Source organism: Amblyomma maculatum, chromosome 4, assembly GCF_055883805.1.
Source record: "Amblyomma maculatum isolate TAMU_Amacu chromosome 4, ASM5588380v1, whole genome shotgun sequence".
NCBI classification, from domain to species: domain Eukaryota; kingdom Metazoa; phylum Arthropoda; class Arachnida; order Ixodida; family Ixodidae; genus Amblyomma; species Amblyomma maculatum.
The window spans coordinates 58,212,229-58,239,728 of record NC_139347.1 but is presented as its reverse complement, the minus strand read 5'-3'; the positions used below and the strand labels follow the sequence as shown (position 1 = coordinate 58,239,728).

General features: G+C 48.6%; 1 protein-coding gene across 1 annotated transcript; it reads right to left on the bottom strand.

The window, feature by feature from the left end:
- On the bottom strand, nt 1-27,500 carry LOC146191151 (glutamine synthetase 2 cytoplasmic-like). Its single transcript, XM_084601625.1, has 6 exons — nt 26,846-27,500; nt 9,304-9,471; nt 5,209-5,358; nt 4,309-4,436; nt 2,889-3,091; nt 1-1,185 (listed from the first exon to the last, which is right to left on the bottom strand). Exons 1-6 carry the CDS (start codon nt 26,997-26,999, stop codon nt 888-890), a joined length of 1,101 nt encoding a protein of 366 aa, XP_084457751.1. The 5' UTR covers nt 27,000-27,500; the 3' UTR covers nt 1-887.

Here is a 27,500-nt window from a genome sequence, read left to right as displayed (position 1 = left end):
TGATGAAATAAAAAAATATAGGTTCTCAGGACCCTGGCTCCACAAAAGCCTTGGTTGACTCTGGATAATACACTCCCAATACGTACATTTATGATAGGTTTCCTACGCTCGCAGACATGCATGTGTACGCTTTGAAAGTCTAGCCCCCGATAAGATACGCGTGTGCGCCTCGCAATGACATTATTGTAAGGTGAAGTTGCGCACACCGTTAACATCAGAACAAATTTTCGGACAACAGTTCTGTCATAATGTGGTTTGTGTCACGGCTTGTAAGCCCAACGTCTTTTTTTTTTTGTGTGTGTGTGTATTAGTGGTCTCACCCCTCCCAGCATTCATGGACAATTATGCGATGAAATTAGACGAGAAGCTGAGCTCAGCTTAACGACGTCGGTAACAGTCACCCATAATCATGAGCACGAGCATCCAGCGTGTAAACTCCGATCACGCAACGCGAAAGCGTTTCATTTCGACTGTTACCGCAATTTTTCTAACCACCATTATCGCTGCGTTGAAGTTTTAGCACATATACCTCATAAACAACAGCTTTCCGCGAGCTTGTATTTGGTCCAACAACGACATAAAAAATCAACTGTGCAGAGTATTATGAAAGCTGAAGTGCTGGCGTCACGCAACAAGTGGATACCTGATTGCAGGCTATTATCCAGCGCTATAACCAGGCTGCCATGATTTGCTAACGTATGAGCGGAGGGCCCTCATGCGCCGTTTCGAGGTGTGCGAATAAGCTCAGTTCATCAGGCCCCCTTATCAGCTGATACCTGCTCTGCAGCTTTCTAAACGCTGCCATAATTCTTGAGTCGAGGTTATCGCAAACTGCCCACACTTATCCAGCAGTGAACTAGACACGTCCACATGTTCGGGGGATGAGGTTAGTTGCTGCCGAGACAGACGGTCTTGACGATGGCCTCGGTAGCCCGGTACGGCTCGACATTGGCTCCGGGCCTCCTGTCCTCGAGGTACCCGCAGCAGGCGTCCCCAACAAGGCGGGGGATGCGCACGCTGGCCTCCCGCGAGCAGGTGTCGGTGACGACGAAGTCGTCTGTGGGCGTCGCGAGCATGTTGGCCAACAGGCGACGCCGGTTGGCAGCGCCGCCCTTTCGCGGGTCGTAGGCCTTCATGTGCTCGTCCGCGTTCAACTCGAGTTTCTTCAGCGCGGCTTTGATATGCCTGCGAGGAGAAGGTAGCAGTGCAGCGCGCAGTCATTTCTGACGAGAAAGTAATGGGGTCACAGTGGCTGCATGCACGCCTATTGCGCTCGCTGAGTCCGTACCCAAAGCGAGCGGCGGCGGGCGTATCTAAGAAAGATGAAAAAGAAAAATGGCTGCATTTACTGAAATTCTGACACGCTGGCGTGCACCACGCAGTGGCGGAAAGGCCAGCTGTAGCCGGAGCATGCAACATACGCTGTACGAGCCTTATTCAGAAAATGAGAAAAGAATGGCCACGCTAGGAAACGGCTAAGCTATTGTGCTCTAATCTTCTATACTTTAGTAAAAAAATAAATTGCCGAAGATGAAGTTACTTTCTAACGCGAAATTTGAGCGGAGCTAATCAGCTGTTCCACATTTTCGATAGATTGAGGCAAAGATTTCGAGCAAAACACGGACTTTTTTATTTTTCGCACATGTTCTTTCAAGAAACACTCCGCTAACAGTTCTAAATTGACTGTCATGAAGGAAGCTTTGTAGTAGGAGAAATGAAGAGAGCAATTAAGTTATCAGGAGGTTGCGGGAGGCAGCGCGTGGGCCCATAGGAACGCTGCGCGGCGAAGAGATAGCAGCGACTGACTGATGGCGCTGACGCCGCTAGAGTGATCCGCACCGTGATCCGCTGATAGCGAGCCGGCGCTTCAGCAACCGGAGAACACCGTCGCCGCCACGCAAAGCGAGGGGGGGGGGGGGGGGGTGCACGTACGCAGCGGCGAAAGGTGGTGGCTGGAGCGCGCGCAGCAATCGGAGAACACGCGCGGTCGCCGCCATGGAAGAAGAGGAGGGGGAAGGAGCGCGCGCTGCCCCGGCTGCGGAGCTGGTGACGAGGGACGACGGCGACGACGACGCGAAACGTAGGGACGGGCGCCGAAGAGCTGCGCTCTAAAAACTGGTGTACGCAGCCGCTGGGTGGTGACGGCGGCTGTTTCAAGCTCAAGAATCCTACGCTATCCCCATCACTGCCCTACTTCATACCAAGACAGCGCTCCTGAAAATCTTTCGCAGTTGTTGGGCATGTGTCGGGCCTTCGCCGCCCGCCGCACCATACGTGTTACTCTATGGCCGCACCTCGGCCTTGCAAACGCTGCCGATTGGCTTCTGGCTCAGCTGCAAGCTCAGATTCATCTTATCTACGCCGATGCCGAGCCTCGCTAACGCCGACGTGATTTTTTTTATTACGTTGTTTATTGCCTTAGGGCATAATTGTTAGTTAATTTTTTTCCCTCGATGACCAGCAGAAGTTATCTTGGCCTTGGGCATTTACACTTCTAAGCTGCTGTCGCTCGAAGAGATTAATACATGGAGCTAGTAGCGAGATAGCGCGAACAAAGAACGCCTCGCGGTAGCTGTCAGCTATATTATCTCTTGACAGACCGTTGTAGCGCCAGTACCAAAGGTCGAAAACATAAGGGGGAAGCCAGTTCATCCGTTTTCTTCTTCGCTTTTTTTTTTTGTTACAGAAAGTGTCAATGCATCCTACTCCGCCTACTTCTTCCCGCATTTCTTTTATCGCCACTCATTGCCGTTTTCTAAGCTTTCACTTCTGGTTTGATCGACGACCTTGAACGATCCTCACCCACGCGACAGCAAAAAGTGTGCTTCGCATAATGGCTCACACCGCCAAAAGCAAAGAAAAAGAAAGAAGTGGTGGCTATCGCTCACTCGAGTCCTCCTTGAATGCGCATGTCTTTGGTGCTGAAGTTGATGTGTCCACCAGAACCGCAGAGCGAGTCGCTCTCGAATGGCTTCGGGTCGAACGTGACGACCACATCGAAGTCCTCAGCCACGCGTTGCAGGATGTAGCGGGAGATCCACAGGTGGTCACCAGCGGCCACGCCTTCCAGCGGTCCCACTTGGTACTCCCACTGTGAAAAAAAAGATGCTACCGTATTTCCTCATTTAAAATGTCGTAAATTCAGTTCTTTATTAATGATCAGTGTGATCGTACAAGGTTGGCAGGAGTCCCTCTATACTGGCCGCTAGGCCACGCACCTTTTCTTCCAAGTGCTATATCCGCTGGACTCTTGTCCAGTGGCCATGCACTGAATTGAGTCGTGGCGAGGCCGTAAAGACGATGACTAGAAAACAAGCGCGTGTGCTTTCTTCTGGGTGCACGTTCAGATCTCGTCCTCATATTTGCAGTCGCTCATCATATATGACGAACTCGCTTAAAGCGTTCCGCCTTTACGAAAGACGTGGCCTCGGTGAGAAGTAAGGGGGAATGGGGTGAGTAAGGGAGGCTAAAAAACTGAGAGGGAGCTTAGTTTTCTATTTCGAAAATTAAAGCTAAAAAAGGCAGAGAAATGATAGGCACATGTTTAACTGCCGAGTGATTTCTTTTTGATGTTTATAGATTCATATCCTAATAACTGTAAGATATCTCGATGAGGTCCTTGCAGGAAAGTTGTATATGAAGACGAATGTTATACAGCCTAACAGGCGATTACTTGACTAAAATTAGCCAATAAACTTGTGATTGGTTTTATTTTAATGGCCAATATTCTATGCAAAATTTATGGGGATAAACAGCAAAGTTGAGTACATTTATTTTAATTCTTTAATCGGCAACTCGGATCGAAATATCGAACGTCAAAAATACGCCTGCGAAAACTCGTTGAGTGGTCTTTCACGCAGTGCACGTTTATAAAATGGCATCGCTTACATTTTTTGCACATTATATAGAGACGCCATTTGCGTATTTGACGACGTTGAAGTTTACATGGTTTTGGTTAGAATAATACGAGCAGCAACACCACTTCACAAATATACACTGTGTAAAAGCAAACTCAACGAGCTTTCAGATAAGCATTCTTGGCGTTCGATATACTGAGCCACACGGTCGATTAAAATATTCACAAAGGTCTTGTGATGATGGCTTCTAATTTCTAACATATGTCCCCGTTACATTATGTCCGCTCTGTTGTAGAACTCACATGCAAACACCGCACCGAGGTATCTCTCATAGTTTTTAAACATGAAGCTGTAAGCAATATAAAAAAAAAACGCACAGGTATTCCTATAGATATTCAGCAGTGCATAAAAATGTGGGCTTAGAGTTATGCGATATTCTGAGTATCCCCACCTGTGACAGAACGACCTCCGAGTTGGTGCCGCTGATCTTGACCCCAGCATAGGCGCAAGCCTTGAGGTGTGCGTCCGAGATTTGCCTGCCGACGACATTCTCTGTCCCAACGCCGTTGTAGAAGGGCCCTGCGTGGAAGACAATGGTCCGCTTCGTCTAACATAAATAAGGGCAATTCCGATAAAACGTCGAAAGATAGGCATTGGTAATTTTCGCGTCTTCAACTGCCGCCGATCACACCGGTTCAAGGCGACAGAGTGGCCGCAGACGCTCACATATCAAGCAGTTAAGACACAACTGGTCAAGTATACACTGTGCCACTAGCAATGAATGACCTAAGAATTTATAGCACAGAATGCATTTTAGGGCTGCTGTTCGAGTTTCCTTACCCGCCATTCTCAAACATTCCGCACTTTAGGCATTATAATATTAACTCCAGAAAATGCACCCAGGCGCTGGTTAATGACATTTTGCTTACATTAACAAAGTAATTAAACTGCAGTAATATATATATATATATATATATATATATATATATATATATATATATATATATATATACTTAGAAGTACAGTTGTTGAGACAAAAAGTATCCCTTTATCTATGCCACAGTACTGGATCGCCGAGGGTGGCGTTGCTATCTTGAGATCAAAGAAAATCGGACAAAGGTTGAGTCGGACGAAGACAAGTCTTCTGATCAAAACGTTAGCTTGAGGACCGAAGCTACCCATCAATCCTTGATCCGTTTTCTTTGATTTCGTTTGCCCGCCTACTTCCCCACAGTTTACCCGTCATCTTAATGTGACCTGCATCGAAAAGTTAATTGCTAAAATGGTACTTAGTCTTCGCTGCAAATGCGCGTCATCAATGTGAGCTCTCTGTGTATGTGTGTATACTTACCCAGCGGCCTGATGGAGTGCCCGTCCTTCGGCCATCCGAGAGGCAGTCCATCCTTGTCCCGGAGCACGTATTCTTGCTCGATGCCAAACCACGGTTCCTGACCCTTAGCCTTCTTCATCACCTCAGCGCACGAGTACCGAGTATTCGTTTCTACAGTGAGAAGTGGTGGGGGTGAAGACATTTATTAGGATAGACATGTTGACAGGAGGTATATTTGCATCAGCCCGTAAGGAGCAGGTACTTAAAGCAATAGGTGGAGGTCCCTAGTTTGGAACCCCAGTGGTGGTAGCCGCCGCCCAGGCGTGCCCGACTAAGGCTTGATGAGCCTGTAAGCCGTAGCGGCCGAGCAGGATCGCCTCCCAGTCCTCCCGGGTTGGATTGCGGATGAATAGCTGGTTCGGAGGGGTAGGCCCACACCATGTAATAGGCGGCTGAAGACACCCCTCCACATTGCGGGAAACTGCCGCTAAAAAAGAGGTCAAAGAACTCTAGGGCTGCCAGGCACAGCCATTTGTTGCCGAGAAGGTGAAGAAGGAGCCGCTTGTTCGCCTTCTTGAGGCCTTTACATGTGCGGAGGTAACGAATATGGCTACTTTGATAGTATGTTGTAATATCTTTGAAAGTCTACAGCGGATTAAAATCGGGTTTCTGATCGGGTGGGAAGGCGAAAACAATCCGATGAGAGAGCGCGTGGGCGGCTGCATCTGCTGCCTCGTTTCCTGCCAACCCCTGATGGGCAGGGCCCATATAATGTAACGGTGTGCTGTCTTTGTATCCTGTATGCAATTCAGGCAGGTCTGAGAGGGTAGGTTCTCTATTTGACTCCTTATATCTACCACACAAACAAGAGGTTAAAGGCCTCGAGGTCATCCTTCGGAAAATCATTTAGCATGCCCTGGATATCCCCATCACTACTTCAAATAACCGTCATAGGGCTTTTGGGGTGGTAAATACTTTCCAATAGCTCCAGGAGGCGCATCTTACAAATCAGTGCCCACGCTTGTCGCAAACATAGACGAATCGCCGCCTTCCTGCTCGAGGCCACTATCATGAAAGACAGGTTTCGCATCCTAGAAGTGTGGAGATGCGCCTTCCATGTGCGACCTCTTGCAGCTAACATGTCTCATGAAGATCATAATGGTCAGCACCTGGCACGAGCGGAAGTTCTAGCATGACATTATGGCAACAGAACAGTATATGCTGCGTGGACGCTTCCGGCCCTCACCACGGGGGATGGTACACGGCCGTGGTAGTTCACAACAGCAGCATAGTTAACGGCCTCGCCTTCAAGGCCAACAGTCCAAAGCACGCTGAAGAGGTCGCGACTGCTCTCCCTGCCTTAAATTCTCATTCAAAATACATAATCACCGACTCGCGAGGGGACTGACGAGTGAGAGGTCGTCGTTGACGGTAGCATGACAACGCGAGCAAACAACCGTCTACTGCGGAAAGAGGTCCGGACATCAATATGACAAATTAACGACAGTGTGGTTCGTAAAAGCCAACTGCTATTTTATCAGAGCGCAGGTAGTGCTGTTGAATGACATCCGCCGCATACGTACGTGCTGAGTGCCAAACCAAAGACAAAGATAAAAGAGATGCCGAGAGCAGATTGAAAAACATGCTTTGCTTTGAATAGTGCTTCCAACGCGAGCTGTACGTATAAGCAACAAGATTCTGTCATTTTTTAATGTCTGTCAATTCGACAACCACTGAAGTTTAACTTTTGCTAGGTATTATTTTTTCAACAGATCACTGAAAACACTGCACCGTAGAGTCTTCAGTTATGTGCCTGACAACCTGGCGTTGGAGACTACTCTAAATTTTCCCATATAACCATCCTTCAAATGACATCAGATCGTTTCTCAGTTGTTAATTGTTATAAACGTGGCTCCGGCCTGACACCTGACGGCGCTGCCATTCGTCGACCTCGTCTAGAGCAACGCATGGGCAACGTGGGCGCGCTTATCTTCATGCAAAAACTTTTCACCGCGGACAACTTGCGCATGTCGTTATAGCTTCGCCTTTTCGAGTATGCCGCGACTGCGTGTGGCACCCGTCGGCGGCTCTCCTTTCGGATTTACATTCGCGTTCATGCACATTGCTCCCCTCTATTGCCTCACACATACTCATCTCACAGATACACATTAGCATACGGCCGTAAGTTCCCACATTGTGCGATAGAACATCCGTCATTGTGCGATAGACCTCCCGGCAAGTCCCGCTTTAGCCAAATCGTACTAACGTCCATGCGTAACCAAGAGTTGATGTCAGGCTCGATTCCCATCAATCTCGGAAAGTAGTGTGTATACTGTCTCCATGTCTGCAAACCACGTGACCTACCAAGTGCCACATGCCGGAGGCATGCTAGTGATTTTTCGTTCACAGCGCCCATATCCACGGCGGTGCACCCCTCCTCATATACTTCCACCTGCATATATATTTCGCCGCTGCCCTCCTCCCTCTTCAGTGAATTCCGCCCATTCACCCTTCGTGATCGCCCTTCTGTAGAGTGCATTCCTCCGTTCTCTTCATAACCTTGTGCTCTCGCGGTAGCTGTGCACTCTTTAATTCCTACTCGTAGCAAGCAGCGCCCTTTGGTTGCGTATTCTTCAGCCCTCGATTGTAATAGCAGCCTGCTTCCACGGTAGCAACTATCCTGCGCTCTCTCCACACATCACAAGCCACTATAGAGCACCCGTCGCTTCTCTTCCTCTTTGCTCTCCTATAAATGCGGGGCAGAGATTTCTCCCCCCAAAGGTTCTTTTTTCTCTACCGCTCCACAACGGTTGTCACATCATGGTGACGTACGTCTGCATACGCTACTGTGTACTCTGCTGTCAGACGCGTCTAAGAGCGAATTTACCGTGACCAGAGTAAACCATCCAGCTTATGGAAGTTCGGCTAAGTATTGTTCCCGCCTGTATTGCCCCAGCTATGAGCAACACTTATCCAGTGGGCAAAACACGCCTCCGAGTTAAGTGTACCAGAAACCAGGTGAAGCAACCTGCCCTCCGAGGCCGTTGAAAGCGTTCCAGCTGGCATGCACAAACAGCCGACGCAAACACTGGGACATTGATCGCTTATGCAGAGAAAAGAATAAAAATGCGCTCCAACACATCCGCAGCGCCAGTTAGAAGTAGTATAGTATCCCACGTTTTCCGCGTATATCCTTCGGCATCTTTTACCAAGGCTGATTGTAATGTCACCTGCGCCCACGCGGCTGCTCAATGTATTCACATGCTCCACGACTGCGCTAGAAAGCGGTTGTGGCCCTCGTTCGTATGACCTCTCTGCTTTAACAAAAAACGCTGTATCCGCGCGTTTTTTGTTTTTGTTTTTATAAGTTCGGATGCTCACGCTATAGCAACATACAGTGATAGTTAAGGTACGTCTATGACGTGCACATGGACTAATTTGCATGCAGTGAGCTTGCACGGAAAAAACCGTCAGATGCAAGTGACGTGGCGGGGTGTGTGTACCTTGCATTGCCGGGCAGTTTATACCAACGTTTGTTTATACCTCACCGTGCAACGCGGCACAAGCCAGAAACAGCGACAAAAGGAAAGAATTAATAGGAAGAACGAAAGGAAGGATTAAAGAATGTGAATGACTCTGACCGACTCCCCCCCCCACACACACACAATATAACTTCATATATAATTTTAGTGGCCACATGCACAATCGCAAACAATGCACCCAGTACAATCGCAAAGGCGCACCCAGTAATTACAATGTCAAGTCACGTCGTTCATTGCGCTTAAGAACAGTTATTATATAGGGTTTTGCCTCCAACGAATCTGACTGTAGGCCTTCTTTGGCCACTTGTTCGAAAGCGGAACTTGGTACTAATATAGCTACAGTATTCCCTTGTTCATTAAAAAAAGTTATCTTCTAACGTCATGTATGGCAAGCGTTTCGGTCGGCGTACGTATAGTCGTATTTCTGACTAAATTATTACCGAACAGGCGGACTATCATAAACCTCTTCAGAGGCACTGTATGGGACCTGCAGGTCTAGCTATACACCTGAGACAGATTTAGACGGTTGCCCAATTACAGGTCGCAAGCCCGGAGACATGTAGCCTTCGCTCACCGATAGGTGTGCCATCGTGCTGCAATATCTGGCAGAGGACCAGCTTGTTCTTTCCCTTGAGGAACGGGTCTCGGAATAGAGCCACGGGTTCCATGTACATCTCCGACTTTGCGCTGGCGTCCTTCCATTGGTACGTGCCGAGGGCGCAGTACGTCCATCGAGGGCAGTCTGCGATGAACGAGACAGAATGAATGAATGAATGAATGAATGAATGAATGAATGAATGAATGAATGAATGAATGAATGAATGAATGAATGAATGAATGAACGAATGAATGAAAAGTGAAAAAGAGAAAGGTGAGAAGAGTGTACTGGGCTCTACACTAAACAATCGTGAGATGTAAACTATACGGAGTAAATAGAAAATTAAAGGAGTAAAATAAATAAAATAGGAGTGTACAAACTAAGACAAGCATGTGGTGAAGAGACACAGAATGACAAAGGGCGAGGAGAAATCATTATAAAAAAAATCATGACATGGGAAGTAAAAGCTAAAAGAAAATGGTCGGAAAACAACCAGGAGTGTAGGCCAATGGCTAGTAAAAAGATGAAAAGTAAAAATATATATAAAAAAGGAACGGAAGTGGAGAGAAAAACAAGACACAAAAGGAGGAAATGAAAAGAAGACAAGAGATAGAGAGAGTCGAAACAATTCTCCATACTAAAACAAACGTGGGAGATGAAAGAGGCGAAATGAGAATGGGTGTATGGGATAACAATTATAAAGAATGAGAATGTCAAGAAAAGCAAAAGCTAAAAGAAAAAAAGCGCAAAGGAATAAAAGCATAAATAAATACTGGAATGAAGTGAACCCATTCCGGATCCGACCCAGCGGCAAAGGAGGCTTGCGGAAAGCATGCTTGAAGAAAATGTTAACTCGTAATTTCTGACATGCGGGGACGAACACTTCCTCACGCTGCATGCTCGTGATGTGCAAGACGGCATGTTATGAGGCTGCGAGGCTTCAAACTGTCGACGCACATTTTTGTTCCTACATGGAGGTACGCGCTTTTACGTAGCACGATCGTGCTCCATATCCATACGTATTTTCATGTCTTCCAGCAATTCTTTAGCTCAATGTATGTGAAATGAAAGTACCCCAATAGCTATCACTGAACCTAGCGTTGCACAACAGTCCACAGTCAGTGAGCCTTTTATCGCCTTCCTTCATCTCTTTCTTCATATCGAGGGACGATTGTTCACTGAGAAGAGAGACTGTGCGCCTTTCTAAGTTAAGCATTTGCAATTTCAGATTCAGCCAGCGCTATTTTCATGCATCGGAGATAGCCGAAACGCATCCGCATTGCATGATATCACTAAGTTTGGTTTAGATATCTCAATAAGTCCTGAATTTGGAACCTTGGCCGCGAAGAGCCTTATCATTTCTGGTTAGTCGCACGAGATGATTTATCGTGCGCACGCCTGCTGCAAGCTGCTAGATCCCTTGGCCAAGGACAGCAGTCAAGCGCGGCCTGCTTTTCGTCGTTCTTAGGCAGTTGGGGACGATAAGAGCTCGTATTCTGGCAATCTGCAGTTTTTCGTCATATTTAACCAGAGCTCAGCTGACGGTTGCATCCATTTTGATTTCTAACAACAGAGATCCCGAGTGCCCCTATCAGCGCTGCCGAACGTCTGTTGTGCAAGGGCACGAGTTTTTCCAAACAAAAAAAAAAAATTACGCTGCATGATCCGTCATCCTATTTTCCCCCTGCTTGTCACTATTGAGCTGTCAACTTTTGACGATAACGATCCCGCCTTTGACAACATAGGTATCTTGCTTTCTTCACTCGTCCCTGTCCTCGTGCACAGAGTCAACTTTGTCATTCCTGTTTTCTTTTTATTACACCGGAGTGTGTAAACTTCAAATTCCACCAACAAACTTCAGTTGAGAGTGTTCTTAATCTTGGTTTCTTCGTCCTTCCTCCGGAATATGTGTGTGTATGCGTGCGTGTATGCGTTTATGCAAGTAACCTCGGCGGCTGCGTTTCGATGGAGGCGAAACGAAGAGGCGTCCGTGTGCTGTGCGATGTCAGCGCACGTTAATCCCCAGGTGGTCGAAATTACTCCGTAGTCCTCCACTACGGCTCCTATTTCTCTCTTTCCACTTTCATTCCCACCTTCCTCCCTTCCCTTACGGTGCGGTTCAGGCGTCCACAGAAAACAAGTGAGACAGTTACCACGCTTTTCCCTTCCTATAAACTAATCAGTCAGTACGTATGCGAGTATGCGCGCGTGTATGCGTGTATGCGCGTGTGTATGCGTGTATGTATGTATGTATGTATGTATGTATGTATGTATGTATGTATGTATGTATGTATGTATGTATGTATGTATGTATGTATGTATGTATGTATGTATGTATGTATGTATGTATGTATGTATGTATGTATGTATGTTGGTTGGTTGGTTGGTTGGTTTGTGGGGTTTAACGTCCCAAAGCAACTCAGGCTATGAGAGACGCCGTAGTGGAGGACTCCGGAAATTTCGACCACCTGGGGTTCTTTAACGTGCACTGACATCGCACAGCACACGGACGCCTTGCTTTTCGCCTCCACCGAAAAGCTATGTATGTATGTATGTATGTATGTATGTATGTATGTATGTATGTATGTATGTATGTATGTATGTATGTATGTATGTATGTGTGTGTGTGTGTATGTGTGTATGTGTGTATGTATGTATGTATGTATGTATGTATGTATGTATGTATGTATGTATGTATGTATGTATGTATGTATGTATGTATGTATGTATGTTGGTTGGTTGGTTGGTTGGTTTGTGGGGTTTAACGTCCCAAAGCAACTCAGGCTATGAGAGACGCCGTAGTGGAGGACTCCGGAAATTTCGACCACCTGGGGTTCTTTAACGTGCACTGACATCGCACAGCACACGGACGCCTTGCTTTTCGCCTCCACCGAAAAGCTATGTATGTATGTATGTATGTATGTATGTATGTATGTATGTATGTATGTATGTATGTATGTATGTATGTATGTATGTATGTATGTATGTATGTATGTATGTATGTATGTATGTATGTATGTATGTATGTATGTATGTATGTATGTGTGTATGTATGTATGTATGTATGTATGTATGTATGTATGTATGTATGTATGTGTGTATGTATGTATGTATGTATGTATGTATGTATGTATGTATGTATGTATGTATGTATGTATGTATGTGTGTATGTGTGTATGTGTGTATGTATGTATGTATGTATGTATGTATGTATGTATGTATGTATGTATGTATGTATGTATGTATACGTTTGTATATATGACTCCTTTCTCTCTTTCCACTTTCACTCACACTTCCTCCCTTCCCTTCTGACGCGGTTCAAGTACCCATGGAAACAAGTGTGACAGATACTGCGCATTTCCCTTCCTGTGAGCCAATTATTAACCAAGGCAACTCTTTGCCTTGCACCACATTTGCACTGGAACAAGAGGCCGGCAACGACATCATTGTTACTGCAACCAACGCTGGCTTAAACGGGTCACGCTGTCGCAGACATTCTCCAGAACACGAGCTGCAAGTTGCCTTCCGTCAAGATCGGGATAGTTTGTGTAGGTCGAACGAACGGTATACCCTCTCAGCCGCGCAACGCCGCCGTCCAAGCCACAGGAGACATTCAGAATAGGCCAGATTATAACAGGGTCATTTGTTTAACATACACTAGCTATACCAGCGTAGGAAATCTCCTATACCTACAATGAGTTTTTGGTGCACTGGTGTGGCTGGTGTAGATTAAACAAATGGCACTAACGACGCGAAGCAAAAAAGCATTTGAGATACGGCGACCACCCGCATTGGAGGAAGGCGTAAGCACGTCACGCGTTGCTAGGCTGCGCCATGACGACACGGAGGCTGTACGTCATATATTATGCGTTTCGGCATTGCTAAGATATTCGATGACGTCAAGGCGGCTAATGCCGTAACAACCTCGTCGTTTTATTTCTCATTTTAATTTTAAAATTAAGTCACATTTTTGGAAATGTTGTGGTAATTTTTATAAAATTTTATTCAACTCTTTCACACATTACGTACGTCTCTTGACACAATACTCATCAACCAGTCAGGTCCGTCCACGACACACTCAATTTTATGCCCATACATGGCCACGTTCTGATCTGACAAGTCATCTTTCCTGACATCACATGACGTCGAACACCTTTGACGTCATCATTATTTAGCCAATCGCCGTCTTACACGACAACCCCTTTATGACCATATATGAACACAATCTTTTGCAGAGAGTGTTAACCAAAAGAAAACACAGCGCTAAATATTAGACAGAACACACAGAAAGACGAATGGGACTGGCGCTGTCCAGCGCTGACAGCGCCTATCCCGTTCGTCTTTCTGTGTGTTAATTGTGTCTAATATTTAGCGCTGTTTTTTCCTTTGGTTAACACAATGTCAGACCAACTAGCCCAGCAAGAGATACTTTTGCAGAGACATGCAACTTTTTGCAAATACATCCAAAATTTTTGCAGATACATGGCGATTTTGCAGCGACGGCACACCTTATGACGTCACACCGACGTCGACATAACACGCTTACTCATTCACGTCCACCAAGACACGTGACCGGAAGTTGAGAACTGGGATCGGAAGTTGGCTGGCCGCCACCTTGAATCCATTTACACACTTAATTAGCTATAATTACCTAATTAACCTACATCGACCGTTCTTAATACTTCGCCCTTTTTTGATGCTGTATTCGATGACACTATTCGTTTTCCGATAAATCAACTAGTTCTCTTTCTAGAATGCGGATCAGTACTGGACAGGCCAAAACTGTTACGGATTAAAGTATAAACTGGCTCTGACACACGACTATAGGCTCTTCTGAGGGGCCGCACATACGATTACGGGGAGTCACTCGACAGACCCAGAAAAAATGAGGAACAAAATCACTGCATGTTCGGACGCAGGAAATTCGAACAAAGCCAGCCTCTGTATACCCTTGCACTGCGCGCTGTACTCTAGCTCACACATGAGCGTGCTGCCGTTCCAGCTGCTGTTGCGTTCATTAATTTGTTGCATCACAGCTTGTGAGCAGGTGCGTGCTAAAGGAGAGGCCTTTAATGCCTAATTCTCTGTAGCGGCTGCACAGCCACCATATCATCCATAAAAGGCTGCGATAAAATCCCGAAAGGGAGGGGCGTCAGGCATAGACACGATCTCTCCTATACTGTTAGCTGGGTGTTTGCAAGAAGTGCTCAGATACTATGAAAAGCAAGGGTTTCAATGCATGCATGATCAATGGCAAACAGTCATGCAGAGCAGAACGGTAGGTGTAAAAACTAACATGCAGAACCAATGTAATGTTCTAGTCTGGAAAGAGAACAGTAGTTGACGATATGGTAGCGAGGCGCTGAAAGCGGTAACGCAATACGCGTCTCCTTGGGGCAGGTAGTGATGGCTGATCCGGACCACGGAGGTGAAATAATGAGACGAATAAAAATGGGGTGAATCGCATTTGGCAGGTATAGCCTCAGATCACAAATGGCAATTTGCCAGTGTCCTTCAAGAGGAAAGTATATAACGCCTTATCTTACTGATACTAAACTATGGGGTAGAAACCTGGAGGCCAGTTAAAAGGGCTCACGTAAACCGATGACAGCGCAGAGAAATATGGAATGAAAAGCGACAGGTGCAGCTAACGCACAGCAGGGGAACACAATAATGAGTCGGGGAACAGACTCCGCACGCTAGAAGAAATCGTGAACAAATGGGCATAGGGAGACCATGTAACAGAAAGGCAAAGTAACCAGTTGTCATTAAGAGTACGACGAACTAAAAATAAAGAGAAGGCAAGTGCAGCAAGGAGTGGAAGGGAGTAAGGCGGCCACAGGCACGGATGAACAGTAAGGATATGGAAGAATTTGTCTTGCACTGGAAATCGTCAGGATGATGACGACGAATGTATTAATGCAAACGCATGTAGTCATTAGCGTGCCAGTGTACAAACTTGCGGGACTATAATCGTGAGCTTATATCGCCCCTGCTGGGATATGAGCCGTTCCCCACATTTTATTAATACACCCCCCCCCCCTCGACAATGCCGCCCTCGATTTTCATTTGTTCGCTAATTATATTTTTCTACAAAAAAAAAATAAGGACAGTTACAATGCAGAGGACGCCTGCTATATGTTGATCTATGTTATATTCATCCATACATCCGGCCATGATGGCCAGTTTGTCGATATATTCTAGATGAGGTTGAATCAGTGGCAAGTAAAAACAGTATACCGTGCAGATAGATGGGCGCGTTCAATGTCAAGGGTGAAAATAATGGTATTGGTTCACAGGAAGGGAAAGTCGCAGTACACTTGTTTCTGTGGACACCTGAACCGCGCCGTGAGGGAAGGGAGGGTGAGATTGAAGGTGGAAAGAGAGAGAGAGAGAGAGGAATCGTAGTGGAGGGCTTCGGAGTAATTTGGACCACCTGGAGATGTTTAACGTGCGCTGACATCGCACAGCACACGGACGCCTCTTCGTTTCGCCTCCATCGAAACGCAGCCGCCGGCGGTCGGGATCGAACCCGGGTGCTCCGGCACACTAGTCGGGCGTCTTACCAGTGACCACTGCACCTTCGCAGCGGGGCTGACGCATCCAATGTCAAGGGTGAAAAAATAAATTTAACTTTTGGCGTAAACCACAAGTGCCGGCATCGCTATTTGTGTATCTGTGCTCTTTCTTTGTTCTTTTGGCGGCTGCGTTTCGATGGAGGCGAAACGAAGAGGCGTCCGTGTGCTGTGCGATGTCAGCGCACGTTAAAGATCCCCAGGTGGTCGAAATTTCCGGAGTCCTCCACTACGGCGTCTCTCATAGCCTCAGTCGCTTTGGGACGTTAAACCACACAAACCAAACCAAACCATTCCTAAATAAACTTTTCAAAACATTGCGGCTGTAGTACGCTGGCACGAAGTTTTCTCCTCTTGTTTCTAGCGAGAGCAGATGTATCGAATGGTCGCAGTCAGTGGGAGTCCGGTAAATCGGTATACAGCCACGCCAGTGTAGTACGTCTCCGCTAACTTGAAGCACATGAAAGGTGGTGTATCCGGCTCAAATGCAATGCCTCCGCTCCGCTGCGCAGATTACATGTGATAGTATGCGCTGACAACGAGAGCAGTGCGATAAACTACCCTCTAGCACAACTGTATGCCAGACGCCTCTCATGTGTACAATGCATGAATAGGGCGATAAATAGTCCCATGATTTCATGCACCGTTTCTTTATCAAGGCAAATGGGTCATACGTTATCAGCTTCAGGTCTTCGGTCGGTGGGTATGCGAGTTCAACGCAGATCCGTTGGTATTGAGTGAGTGAAGAGACTATTTACACCGACGTGGACCTCGGGGCAGGAGCTCAGCCAGGGGGAGGGTCTCCCTGCCGGCTCTCCTGCGCTGTGGCCGCAGAGGTCTTGGAGTAAGCCTCCTCCGCCAGGAGTAGGACGATCTTTTGTTCATCCGCATTTGGGCTGCGGATGTAGGACTCCCAGGTAATTTGATCAAGGGGATAAGTTTCTTTAGCTCCCAGAGAATCGGGGCATTGCCAGATTAGATGATTTTGACTCAGAGGTACGTTGCAGAGATTGCAAGCATCTGGGTCACCTGTCCACTCATTATGCAGAGTAACATAAGGAAAGAAACGATTGGCCTGAATTTTCCGCAAGGCCCTGCATTCTGAGGGTAATAGGGACCTATCTGGTGGTGGATAGATCCTTCTGTTTAGACTAGGAGTCTCAGAGAGCTCCTTGCAGGTGATGAGGGGGTCTTTGTCTCCGGGTAGAACATCTATGGCCTCTATGGCATCTATGGCACATCTATGGCATAGTATACATCTCGAGCGAGGCGATGGCCAGCCTCATTGCCTGGTAGACCCTCCAGATCTGGAATCCAGATGACTGAAACCTCCCGATTTAGCGGGTGCTTTCTCAGTAGACTGGCCGCCTGCTTGGAGATTAGGCCTTTGCCGAAGTTCCTAACAGCCGCCTTATTATCTAAAAGGATAGTTTTGGCTTTAGTGCCTGTACATGCTAGCGCTATCGCAGCCTCTTCAGCTATTAAAGCGTTACGCGTATTAATGGATCCAATTACTTTCTGGGAGTGGTTCCCATCCACCACTGCTATGACCGCAGCCCCTTCGAGCCCGCAGGCAGCATCGCAATAGGCTGACTGCTCAGGAGGGTCGTTTATTAGTTTGCTTTGAGTAAATTTTGCTCTATGCGGTATTCGTTCCTTGTCATGAATCGGGTGCATATTCTTAGGGATCGGTGCAATTTTGAATAGTTTCCGCGTCTCAAGCTCCAGGAGTTCAGCGACATAGGGTGGCTCACCTGACTGAAGCTGTAGTTCCTGTAGTATTTTTCGGCCCACTACAGTGGAGTTGAGCCGCCAAATCTGGGCCTCCCTGACCGCTTTAGCAATCTCTTCCCAGGTATTATGCATTCCCATAGCTAGAAGCTTCTCTGTCGACGAGTTGGGGGTGATGCCTAAAGCCCTTTTGAATGACGTTCTGATCATTTTCTCTAACTTCTCTACTTCACCAGGATTGAGATTGAGAGAGGGGGTGGCATAAGCTATCCTGCTGATTACAAAGGAACAAAGCAGTTTTATTAGGCAGTGTTCTCCGAGGTCTTTGTTCCTGAGAGAAATTCTCCTGAATATCCCCGTTACCTGGTCGACATACGTCTGAAGCTTTTTCAGGATATGTTGGTATACTAGTCTAAACAGAGGCCTTTCAGTGTGCCACCCTGAGGTGTTTTGTCTCTTATTGCTCTTCGTCGAAGCTTCGTTTCAACCATTACAGAATGAAACTGCAGCTCGACGTTAGCGTCATCTGCTCGCGCGTGTTGCAAATAGAATCTCATTGCGGCTGCGCCTCGATGGATAGTGGTGGTGGTGACAAACGTTTATTGATTTAAAAGGGGTGGATGTATGCAATGGCCGGAGCTTTGAATATCCAGCCCTTACAGATACTAGGTGGGGTCCCTAGTACGGGACCCCAGTGGCGTCGGCCGCTGCCCGGGCGCGCTCGACCAAGGCCTTTTGGGCCTGCAGGTCATAGCAGCCGAGCAGGGTCGCCTCCCAGTCCTCCCGAGTGGGGTTGGGGTGAGGAGGAATAGCTGGATTGGATGGGCAAGCCCACACCATGTGGTAGATGTCAGAAGACACCGCTCCACAGTGTGTGCAGCTGCCACTAAAGGAGGGGTCAAAATGTTTTAGGGCTGCCGGGCACAGCAATGTATTGGTGAAAAGGCGGAGTAGAAGCCGCTCCTCCGTCTTAGATAGACTTTTACTCGGGCGAGAGTAAAGGCTATGACAAGACTGAGAAATAGAGCGCACGGGCGGCGGCGTCGGCTGCCTCATTCCCCTCATTCCCCTCGTGACCCATATGAGCAGGAGCCCATACTATTTTCCGGTAAGCGGGGTCCCCGGTATAGGTGCAATTTTGAAGTAGTCGGTAGGCTAAGTATGGCGCCCAGCCTTGCTCGACGTTCCGACAGGCCCCTCGCGAGTCGGAGATAATTGTTTTAGAATCAGTGTGAGTAGCTGCCAGCGAAATGGCGACCTCCTCCGCATGGGTTATGTCACGGGCGCGAAATGTAAGCCCGTTAACAGTTTTGGACTGGTGGACCACTGCGGCCGTGTACCATCCACCATGGTGGGGGCCGGAGGCGTCCACGTAGTAAATGCAGGGTTTCGACCCATAATGGCGGCCCAGGGCTTCCGCCCGCGCCAGGCGCCGGCCATTGTGATCTTCACGTGTCATGTTTTTAGGAAGAGGGCGTATGTGGAGGGCGCATCTCCACTCGAAAGGGAGGCGTACACGATCTTCCATAAGGGTGGTATGTTGGATGTGTAGCCGGGCAAGGAGGCGGCTCTTAGAAAGACGAGTGTATGGGTTGGTTAAGTGAGCCTCTCGGATCTCCCGGAACGTATTCACCATGCCCAGGCCCAGTAGACGCTGGTTGGAGTTGTTGACGGGGAGATCGAGGGCTCACTTAAAAATTTTACGCAGGACGACTTCGAGTGCATCCTGGTCTTGTTTCCGAAGGTAGAGGTAAGGAGTCGAATACAAGATTCGACTGGTCACGAATGCATGCGCCAGCCGCAAGGCGTCTTTGCACCGCAACCCCCCACGTTTGTTAGAAACCCGGCGGACCATGCGGCCCACCTGGTCCCCCACATTACGGAGTTTCGCCAAGGTAGTGTCCGACTGTCTATGTCGATGAATGAAGAGCCCCAGTACCCGGACTTCTGTTCGTTCAGGAATTGATCCTATCTCTAAAAAGAGCTCAATTTTGGCCGTATACACTTTGGTGAGGGGCGTATGCATGTACAAATTCATATTTTTGAGGGGAGCATTGAAGGCCGCAGCGGCGAGCATAACGGTCCACTATGGTTGCCGCTTGCTGCAGGTTGGCCTCAATATCGATGGAGGCGAAACGAAAGAGCCGTCCGTGTGCTGTGCGATTTCGGAGCTGTGTTGTTGTGGCTGTAGGAAGAAGGAAAAGAAAATACACGGGCCTGCTACTGGCTCTGTAGCTGAGCCACCTCCGCTGCCTGATTTATTTATAGGAAGGGAAAGGCGCGGTAAATGTCTCACTTGTTTTCTGTGGACACCGCAACCGCGCTGTAAGGAAAGGGAAGAAGGTGGGAGTGAAAGTGGAAAGAGAGAAAGAGGAGCCGTAGTGGAGGGCTACGGAGTAATTTCGACCACCTGGGGATCTTTAACGTGCGCTGACATCGCACAGCACACGGACGCCTCTTCGTTTCGCCTCCATCGACCTCCGCTGCCTCGTGCGGGCGGAAGAAAGAAAGTAGAGAAGAAAGAAAAAGAAATGCAGATGAAGACGAGCGCCGCAACAGCCGTCGTCCACAACCCAATCAGTGGCGGGTGCAATGACGGCCTACAACAGATAAAAATTCCTGTCAGCGCACGTTAAAGATCCCCAGGTGGTCGAAATTACTTCGCAGCCCTCCGCTACGGCTCTTCCTTCGCTCTTTCCACTTTCACTTCTACCTTCCTCCCTTCCTTACGGCGACGTTCAGGTGTACACAGAAAAAAGTGTGACAAATAATGCCCCCTTCCCTTCCTGTGAACCAATTATTATTATTATTGCACTCAATGACAGAAATGCGGTCTCGCGGTGGCATGTTGCCGCGCGCTCATTCCTTGCCCATCGTAGCCGAACATCTTTCGCCCCCAAATTGAGTTACTCGTTCCGTAAGCCGCAAGCTCCAATGCAGTCAAGTAAATAAAAAGCACACAAGTTTAGCTCTCCGAAATATTGTTCACCTTTTTGTTTACTAAACACTGGTCAGTTAATCCAAGAAGGCTTGTACATAATATATATAAAGTCACTTCGTTATGCAGTAGCAGCAGGATGAAATTGACTGATTATGCATGTTAATGGTAATATAGCTCCTGGGGTCTGTTACTCGGCTTCGTTCCTCCGCCGCCTAGACAGTGAATGCATTCCCCCGCTGTCCTCAACCACCTGAGCACTGCCACCTGCGTCACCTCACTGCCGCGTGGGATATGCGAGCGCATTGTTGTTGTTGTTGTTGTTGTGGCTGTAGGAAGAAGGAAAAGAAAATGCACGAGCCTGCTACTGGCTCTGTAGCTGAGCCACCTCCACTGCCTCGTGCGGACAAAAGAGAAAATAAAAAGAAAGGAAAAAGAAGAGGGGGAGAAAGACGCGCGCGCCGCAACAAATTAAAGGAGAATCAACAACAACAGCCGTCGTCCACCACCGAAGCAGTAGCGGGTGCAATGACGGCCTTCAACGGATAAAAATCGGTGGCTGGCTAGCCCCCGCCGCCGGCGGCGTTGACCTACCGTCCCAGCCCCGTAGGGCCAGAAACTTCCACCCTTCACCACCTCCCGCCTCTCCGAGCGCATCGCGTTCTCGCACAGCAAGGTTGCAGAATTCACGTATGTATAGGTGGCCTGTAACGGTGAGGGAAGCGAGCAGGCTGACAACTTCGCCAACGCCGCACATCCGCTTCCTCCTATCCGACGTTCAGCTCGATTTAGATGATGTGCACACTATTATATACCATATCACCTTCGCCAGCAACATCCGGAACTACGCATCGCGCAAGGAAACGGCATGGTTGACCGCGTTCACTAGTCTACCTCCAGCGCTCGATTATGTGTGCGCGCGCGCCGGTTGCGTGCGGTCCGGAAACGAAAAAGTGCACCTTTCGCTCATCGACGCCGCGTGCGCTGATTGCGACTCAGTGGGGACATTATAAAGCCTGCCTCTACACTGCATCACTTTCGCCCAGCAGCTTAGTGAGATGTACTCGTGGCCTACAAGGCGCTGGGTATCATACCGGACAGCCTCAGAAGCTTCTGAGACTGCGCGCCAGTCTTCTTTTCTGTGACATAGCAATAAAAGGGCTCGGTGCATACATTGAGCAGGCGTGCTTGATGTTTAACTTGCTCCTCGCCAGGAAATACTCGCAGTGACGAGGGCGCTCCGCGTGTGTTACATTTGGACTGCATGTAGGTGGGCGCCTGGCCTCAGTTCCTTCATTAGTGACTATAACCCTCAATAACTCATGACAGGACACTATGACTGCGCCGGGACACTGGCGCGCGCGAGCGCTACAAACTTAATTGCTTGCGTTTAGAGCGAGATATATGTTAAAGTCCCGTTCCCTAAGTTTAGCGTCGTCGTACTAAAATGGTATCAGTAATAGTTATAGTATTGAGTAGTGCGGTACAATACGGTATTGTGGGGTACGGTACGGTATGGTTCATGCAGGTGGTGGTGAAAACTTTTATAGTCCGGAAGAGGTGACACCGGAGTTCCGGTACCGCTCGCAGGCGTCCAGTTTAACGCCCCAAAGCGACTCTGTTTATGAAGGACGCCATGTGGAAGACTCCGGATAATTCCGACCTTGTGGAGCTCTTGTGCACTTACATCCCGCCGTACATGGACGCCTTGAAGTGTAGCGAAAGCTACACTACGCTACCTTTGAGCATTTCACCGATGCCTGAAAAAGCGCCAACTTGGGCCTCTTCTTTCATGTGGCAAGGTGACATTAGAATCAGCCTGCAATGAATTTGAATTCACGTTACACCTGTGCCACGCATGCGCATTCATACGGCTTAGTTAAAGCGGAGTTTTATACGTGGGCTGGTAGCCTACGTTATCGTGCAATACCCTTAAAGGCGGAGCTTAGGTGTGAACCAATAATTTTATAGCGAAAGGTAGACTACGCTACTCTTGAGTTTTTCGTCGGTGCCTGAAAGAGCATCCCGTTGCCTAGCAATCGGTTTCGCCGTTGTTGCAGAAAAACAACGGCAAGAAGAAGAAAAAAAAAGGCTGGTGATAGCAACTCGGTAGTTGCCACCATGGTAGGGACGAACGACAACGAGTTACCCGTAGCGAAAGCTTTCGCTCCACATTCTGTTCAGCAGCGTTGAACCCCTCTATTTTCTTTCTTTTTTTGCAGTAGAGGAAGGGTGAGAAAGAGGTACTCCGTCGATGAGGACACATTGCGACTACGCAGGAATACGTAAGTGGCAGATCTATTGTTGAAAGGAGGAGGAGGGTTACCCTAGGAGGAAGATGGAGAGTATAGCGAGAGTGGAGGAATGTATCAGACCTGGTGCGAATGGCAGTACTGGGGAATATGCATAGGGACGCGTCCATATCAAATAACGTGCATCAAATACCTTTGCAGTCGTCGCTGGATCGCACGTTAAACAATAGTGACCGTCTTGTGAGTCCTATTACTTTGAAACACTACTACTGACGCCGCCCCCACCCATACAGCGGGCCTCGCCGGGGTGGTGCAGTGGTAAGACGCCCGACTACTGTGCCGGAGTACCCGGGCTCGAACCCGACCTCGGCGGTTGCGTTTCGATGGAGGCGAAACGGAGTGGCGTCCGTGCGCTGTGCGATGTCAGCGCACGTTAAAGAACCCCAGGTGGTCGAAATCTCCGGAGCACTCCACTACGGCGTCTCTCATAGCCTTAGTCGCCTTGGGACGTTAAACCCCACAAACCAAACCAAACCAAACCCCATACAACGGATTGTCCACCAGCGACAGCAGACGTCGTCCCGCACCAAACACCCGGCTGTATCCTCCGGGAGCACCTTACAAAGCCTACGTCTCTATCCTCCACAGGGCATCCACTCGCTATATAGAAACCCATGGCACCATCATAACGGAAAATCAGCAGCGAAATAAAATTCGAGGTCGCAAACTGAAAACCACCACCCATCAACCACCTCATCGGTCACACCTCTGTCCAGGGGGCTGCACATCTGTCAATACTTGATTCACCTCCGCCCAGCTTCGCCCCGCAGAAAAATTGCCGACGATTACGTTTACTTCCTAATGCGAGATTTGAGCTCAGCTCATCAGCTGCGTCAGCTTTTCGATAGATTGAGGTATGCCTTTCGGCTTGGGTGGTGCACATATCGATATCCGCCGCAACCGATTAGACGCTTTGATTGCCGCCGTACAGGGGTGGCATTGGAGGAGGAGCGAAGAGAGCAATTAAGTTATCGGGAGATCGTGGGAGGCAGCGCGTTAGCCCATAGGAACGTTGCGCGGAGGAGAGATAGCAGGGACTGACTAATGCCGCTAGCGAGTCAAGTCAACGTGGCTCTCCGTTTCGGCTTAGGATGCACGCTCCGTGATCCGCTGGTGCAGAGCCGGCGCTTCGGCAACCGGAGAACACCGTCGCCGCCACTCAAAAAGACGGGGGAGGGCATGCACGCGGCGGCGAACGGTGGCGGCAAGGGCGCGTGCGCAATCGGAGAACACGCGCGGTCGCCGCCACGGAGGAAGAGGGAGGGGGAGCGTACACGCAGCAACGAACGGTGGCGGCAGCAGCACGCGCAGCAACCGGAGAACACGAGGGGGCGGTCCACGCAGTGGCGAACGGTGGCGGCAGGAGCGCGCGCTGCCCCGGCTGCGGAGCTAATTACGAGGGACAACGGCGACGCTGACGCGAAACGCAGGAACGGGCGCCAAAGAGCTGCGCTCTAAACTTCTGTGGCGTGCGTGAAGCCTCGGCTTATAGTATACCGCCGCCAGAACACTTAACCTGAACCACGGTGTAAGAAGCTACTTCTTACACCGTGACCTGAACGCTTGAGCGCGTGGCCTGGACGGACATCAGTGCCCTCAACGCATACCAGTGCGTCCGAGACAAATTTGCGCGGTGTGTTTGAGGCCGGTGGCCCAGACACCTTTTGTCGGCTCGCGCATCCGAGTTAAGCGTGCTGGCAGCAGTACACGGCTATTTCCTGTCCTTTCTCGCTATCGCTACTCTTTTTTTTTCTGCTTAACTAGCATCTTCCTGTCCCCTTTCCGCATCGCGCCCGCTAGCAATCGCTAGCCCGCTTACGACGGATGCAAGCGCTTATTTCAAACGGTTCCTCACCGTTCTTGCACGTGCTGATCGATCCACGTTAACGGTAAAAAAGAAGCAGTTCAATTTTCTCAAGTTTGTCTCTTTTACGCGTAGTGGTGATTTTTAAGCCGCTTAACAGCGGGCCCCCAGCGGGAAGTAAAAGTGAAAATGGCCGCCTTCATCATATAGCAGGAGCCCTGGAACGCGGAAAATAGAGCAGTTCAGCTGCGTCCACGGTTGTGTGTTTGTGATATTTAGGTAGCAGTGAAAGTGAGGACGCTACACCATTATTAGACTTTATTTGAAGCAAAACCGAGGAATGAGCCTAAGGCATCGGTGGCATAGTCTCGGTAACTTCCTTTCAATGGGCCCGTCAGTCTGCTTGGCTCAGCGATCGTTTTGAAAAGGTACTTATGATATGGTATGTGTAGAAAATATAGGGCTTAGTTTGTAGTGTTTGCCGTCCCAAAGCCACTCACGCTGTGAGGGGCGCCGTAGCGGAGGACTGCAGAAATTTCGAAAACGAAATACGGGGTTCCTTAAAGTGTACTGATATAACAGTACGCGGTAGCTTTGCGTTCGCCTCCATCGCTACCGGGATCTAACCCAAGTTGTCGGGATCAGCGGTCGAGCGGCTTAACCACTGTAATTGCGGTGGGGAATCTGTAGTCTTTCTACATTATTTGGGATAAGATTTAATGTCGCTGCCCCGTAGTGTTTGGCCGACCGTCCCGTCCGGTGACCAGCTGGGTAGCTATAGGACCTAAAGTCATCTTTTTCCAGCCCGAACGAGCTAGAACTTTGATATTTTATTCGGGCGATTTTGCTATTAAACACGCAGAAATCAAATGCATTTCCAGGTTATTTAAACTGATCTTTTTGTTTCGAATAGAAGCATATATCTCAGCAAGTTTTGTGCAAAAACAGATCGATTTCACAAATAGAATTGAATAAACAGGTAGAACGCAATTTAACAGAGTTTAATCTACTAAAAGCGTCCGACTTCCGTAATCTAAATTATTGCAGTAAATTTTAAGCCTCATTTAGAATTTACGAAAACCCACAAATACTGCAGTTTTTTCCCACAGCACAGGAAAAGAATTAAGATATGCCACAATCGATTTCATCTTTTCTCTTTGTTTTATTATTTTCGTTTTATTTTAGTACACCTCTACTACTTCGCTGCAGATATATCTCGCTCCTGTGCTTCCACAGCTGTTTTCAGAGGGGATAGAATTGCCTTTATCGCCTACTATTAACGTTGTAATTCCCTTTTTATGCTTCACCTCACGAGAAGAAAGTATAGAAGCCTGAAACGCTCAGGCGGCCCATGCGATTGCTCGAAAGTGCTCATGTGAATTACTGCCGACAGCTGCTCGGGACTTGACAAACGCCAGACCACCCTGTAAGCAATGAGAGACGCCTGCCCGTCTGATAGTGGTCTTGGTGGGTGTGACCCACATAGCTGACTGATGCTACTTGTGGCTTGGACAGAGCACCAAAGCTAGCGCTCACAGGAATAAGCCCAGAGAGACAGTGAAACGAAATCATCACCTATTACTACTACTACTACTACTACTACTACTACTACTACTACTACTACTACTACTACTTAAAACTGCGTACTCCTGTCGTTACGCTACGTGTTGCGACGATGCGATCAGTGCACGGTAACCTCACGGCAAGTTTCATGCAACAGTCGCTAGGTTTGCAAGCGGTCACTACGCTCGAGTCCTGAGAAGATGCGGAACAATCAAGAGGCTGCAGCGATCCTTGCCGCTCGCCAATTTTGAACCAAAGAAAGCGAGAATTTTTCGCTCACGTGTTCGAGCCTTCGCAAACCTGTTTGCGGAGCCTTTTTTTTTTTTCTTTTTTTCTTTTCGAGATGCTCGCGTGTTTATGCTCCGGCTGCCCGTTGGCCTGGCAACCACTGGTACGGATCGAATAACCAAGCTCTTTGTCCCATTATTCGCACACTTTCTTTTTGCTTTTGTCCAAGCAAGAGGAGCCGGGGGGGGGGGGGGGGAGGGGGGGGGGCAGAAACACGAAGCTCTGAGATATCATTGATAACATGAGCGCTGCGCCGATCCGAAACGTTTCCTTTCATACCAAGAAAGTGAGATGAGCCGGTCCTTACCTTTGGGGCGTTTCGGCTCGAAGTCAAAGGTCCTGGTTTTAGCACGCACGTTCTCCAAAGTTCCGTCGATGAACACGTAAGTGCAGAAGACAACGTCGTCCGGCTGCTCAAGATCCAGGTACTTCTTCAAGATCTCGGGCTTCGGAGTAGCCATGCTCGCCGCTGCTGGTTGCGCTAGCGCCTCGTCGCGCGTGTGTCTGGCAGGAAGAGTGGATCCAAAGCAAGTGCGCCGCGCCCCTGGGCCTCAAGGAAGCGTATGCGTGCGAGAGGAAACGTGCTACACAAAGCGACAGAGTAATTCAGAGGAGAACGAATATCTGGGGAGAGGGAAGGAGTGGAGAGAGGCCTTAACGCTTCTGCATAACGGGGCCGACGCAAGCGCGGCCTTCAGAGTCGTCTAGTGCGCCCGCAGACAGCTGCCGCGTCGCCAAACTCTCCCTTTCCTAGGCGTTCCGTAGGCTTGCGCTTCACCCGTTCGCATTCGCTTGCTCCTTTTCGAAGCATTTAGCATTGTGTTACGCTCCTGGTCTGGAGGACATGTTGCAGCAACTTCTCTACGGACGAATGAACGAAGGGCATGCTGCTGTCTCTCACAACATAGAACATCAAGTTGACTAGGGACGTTAAACGTCGCTAACGGTGCAACAGAATAAGT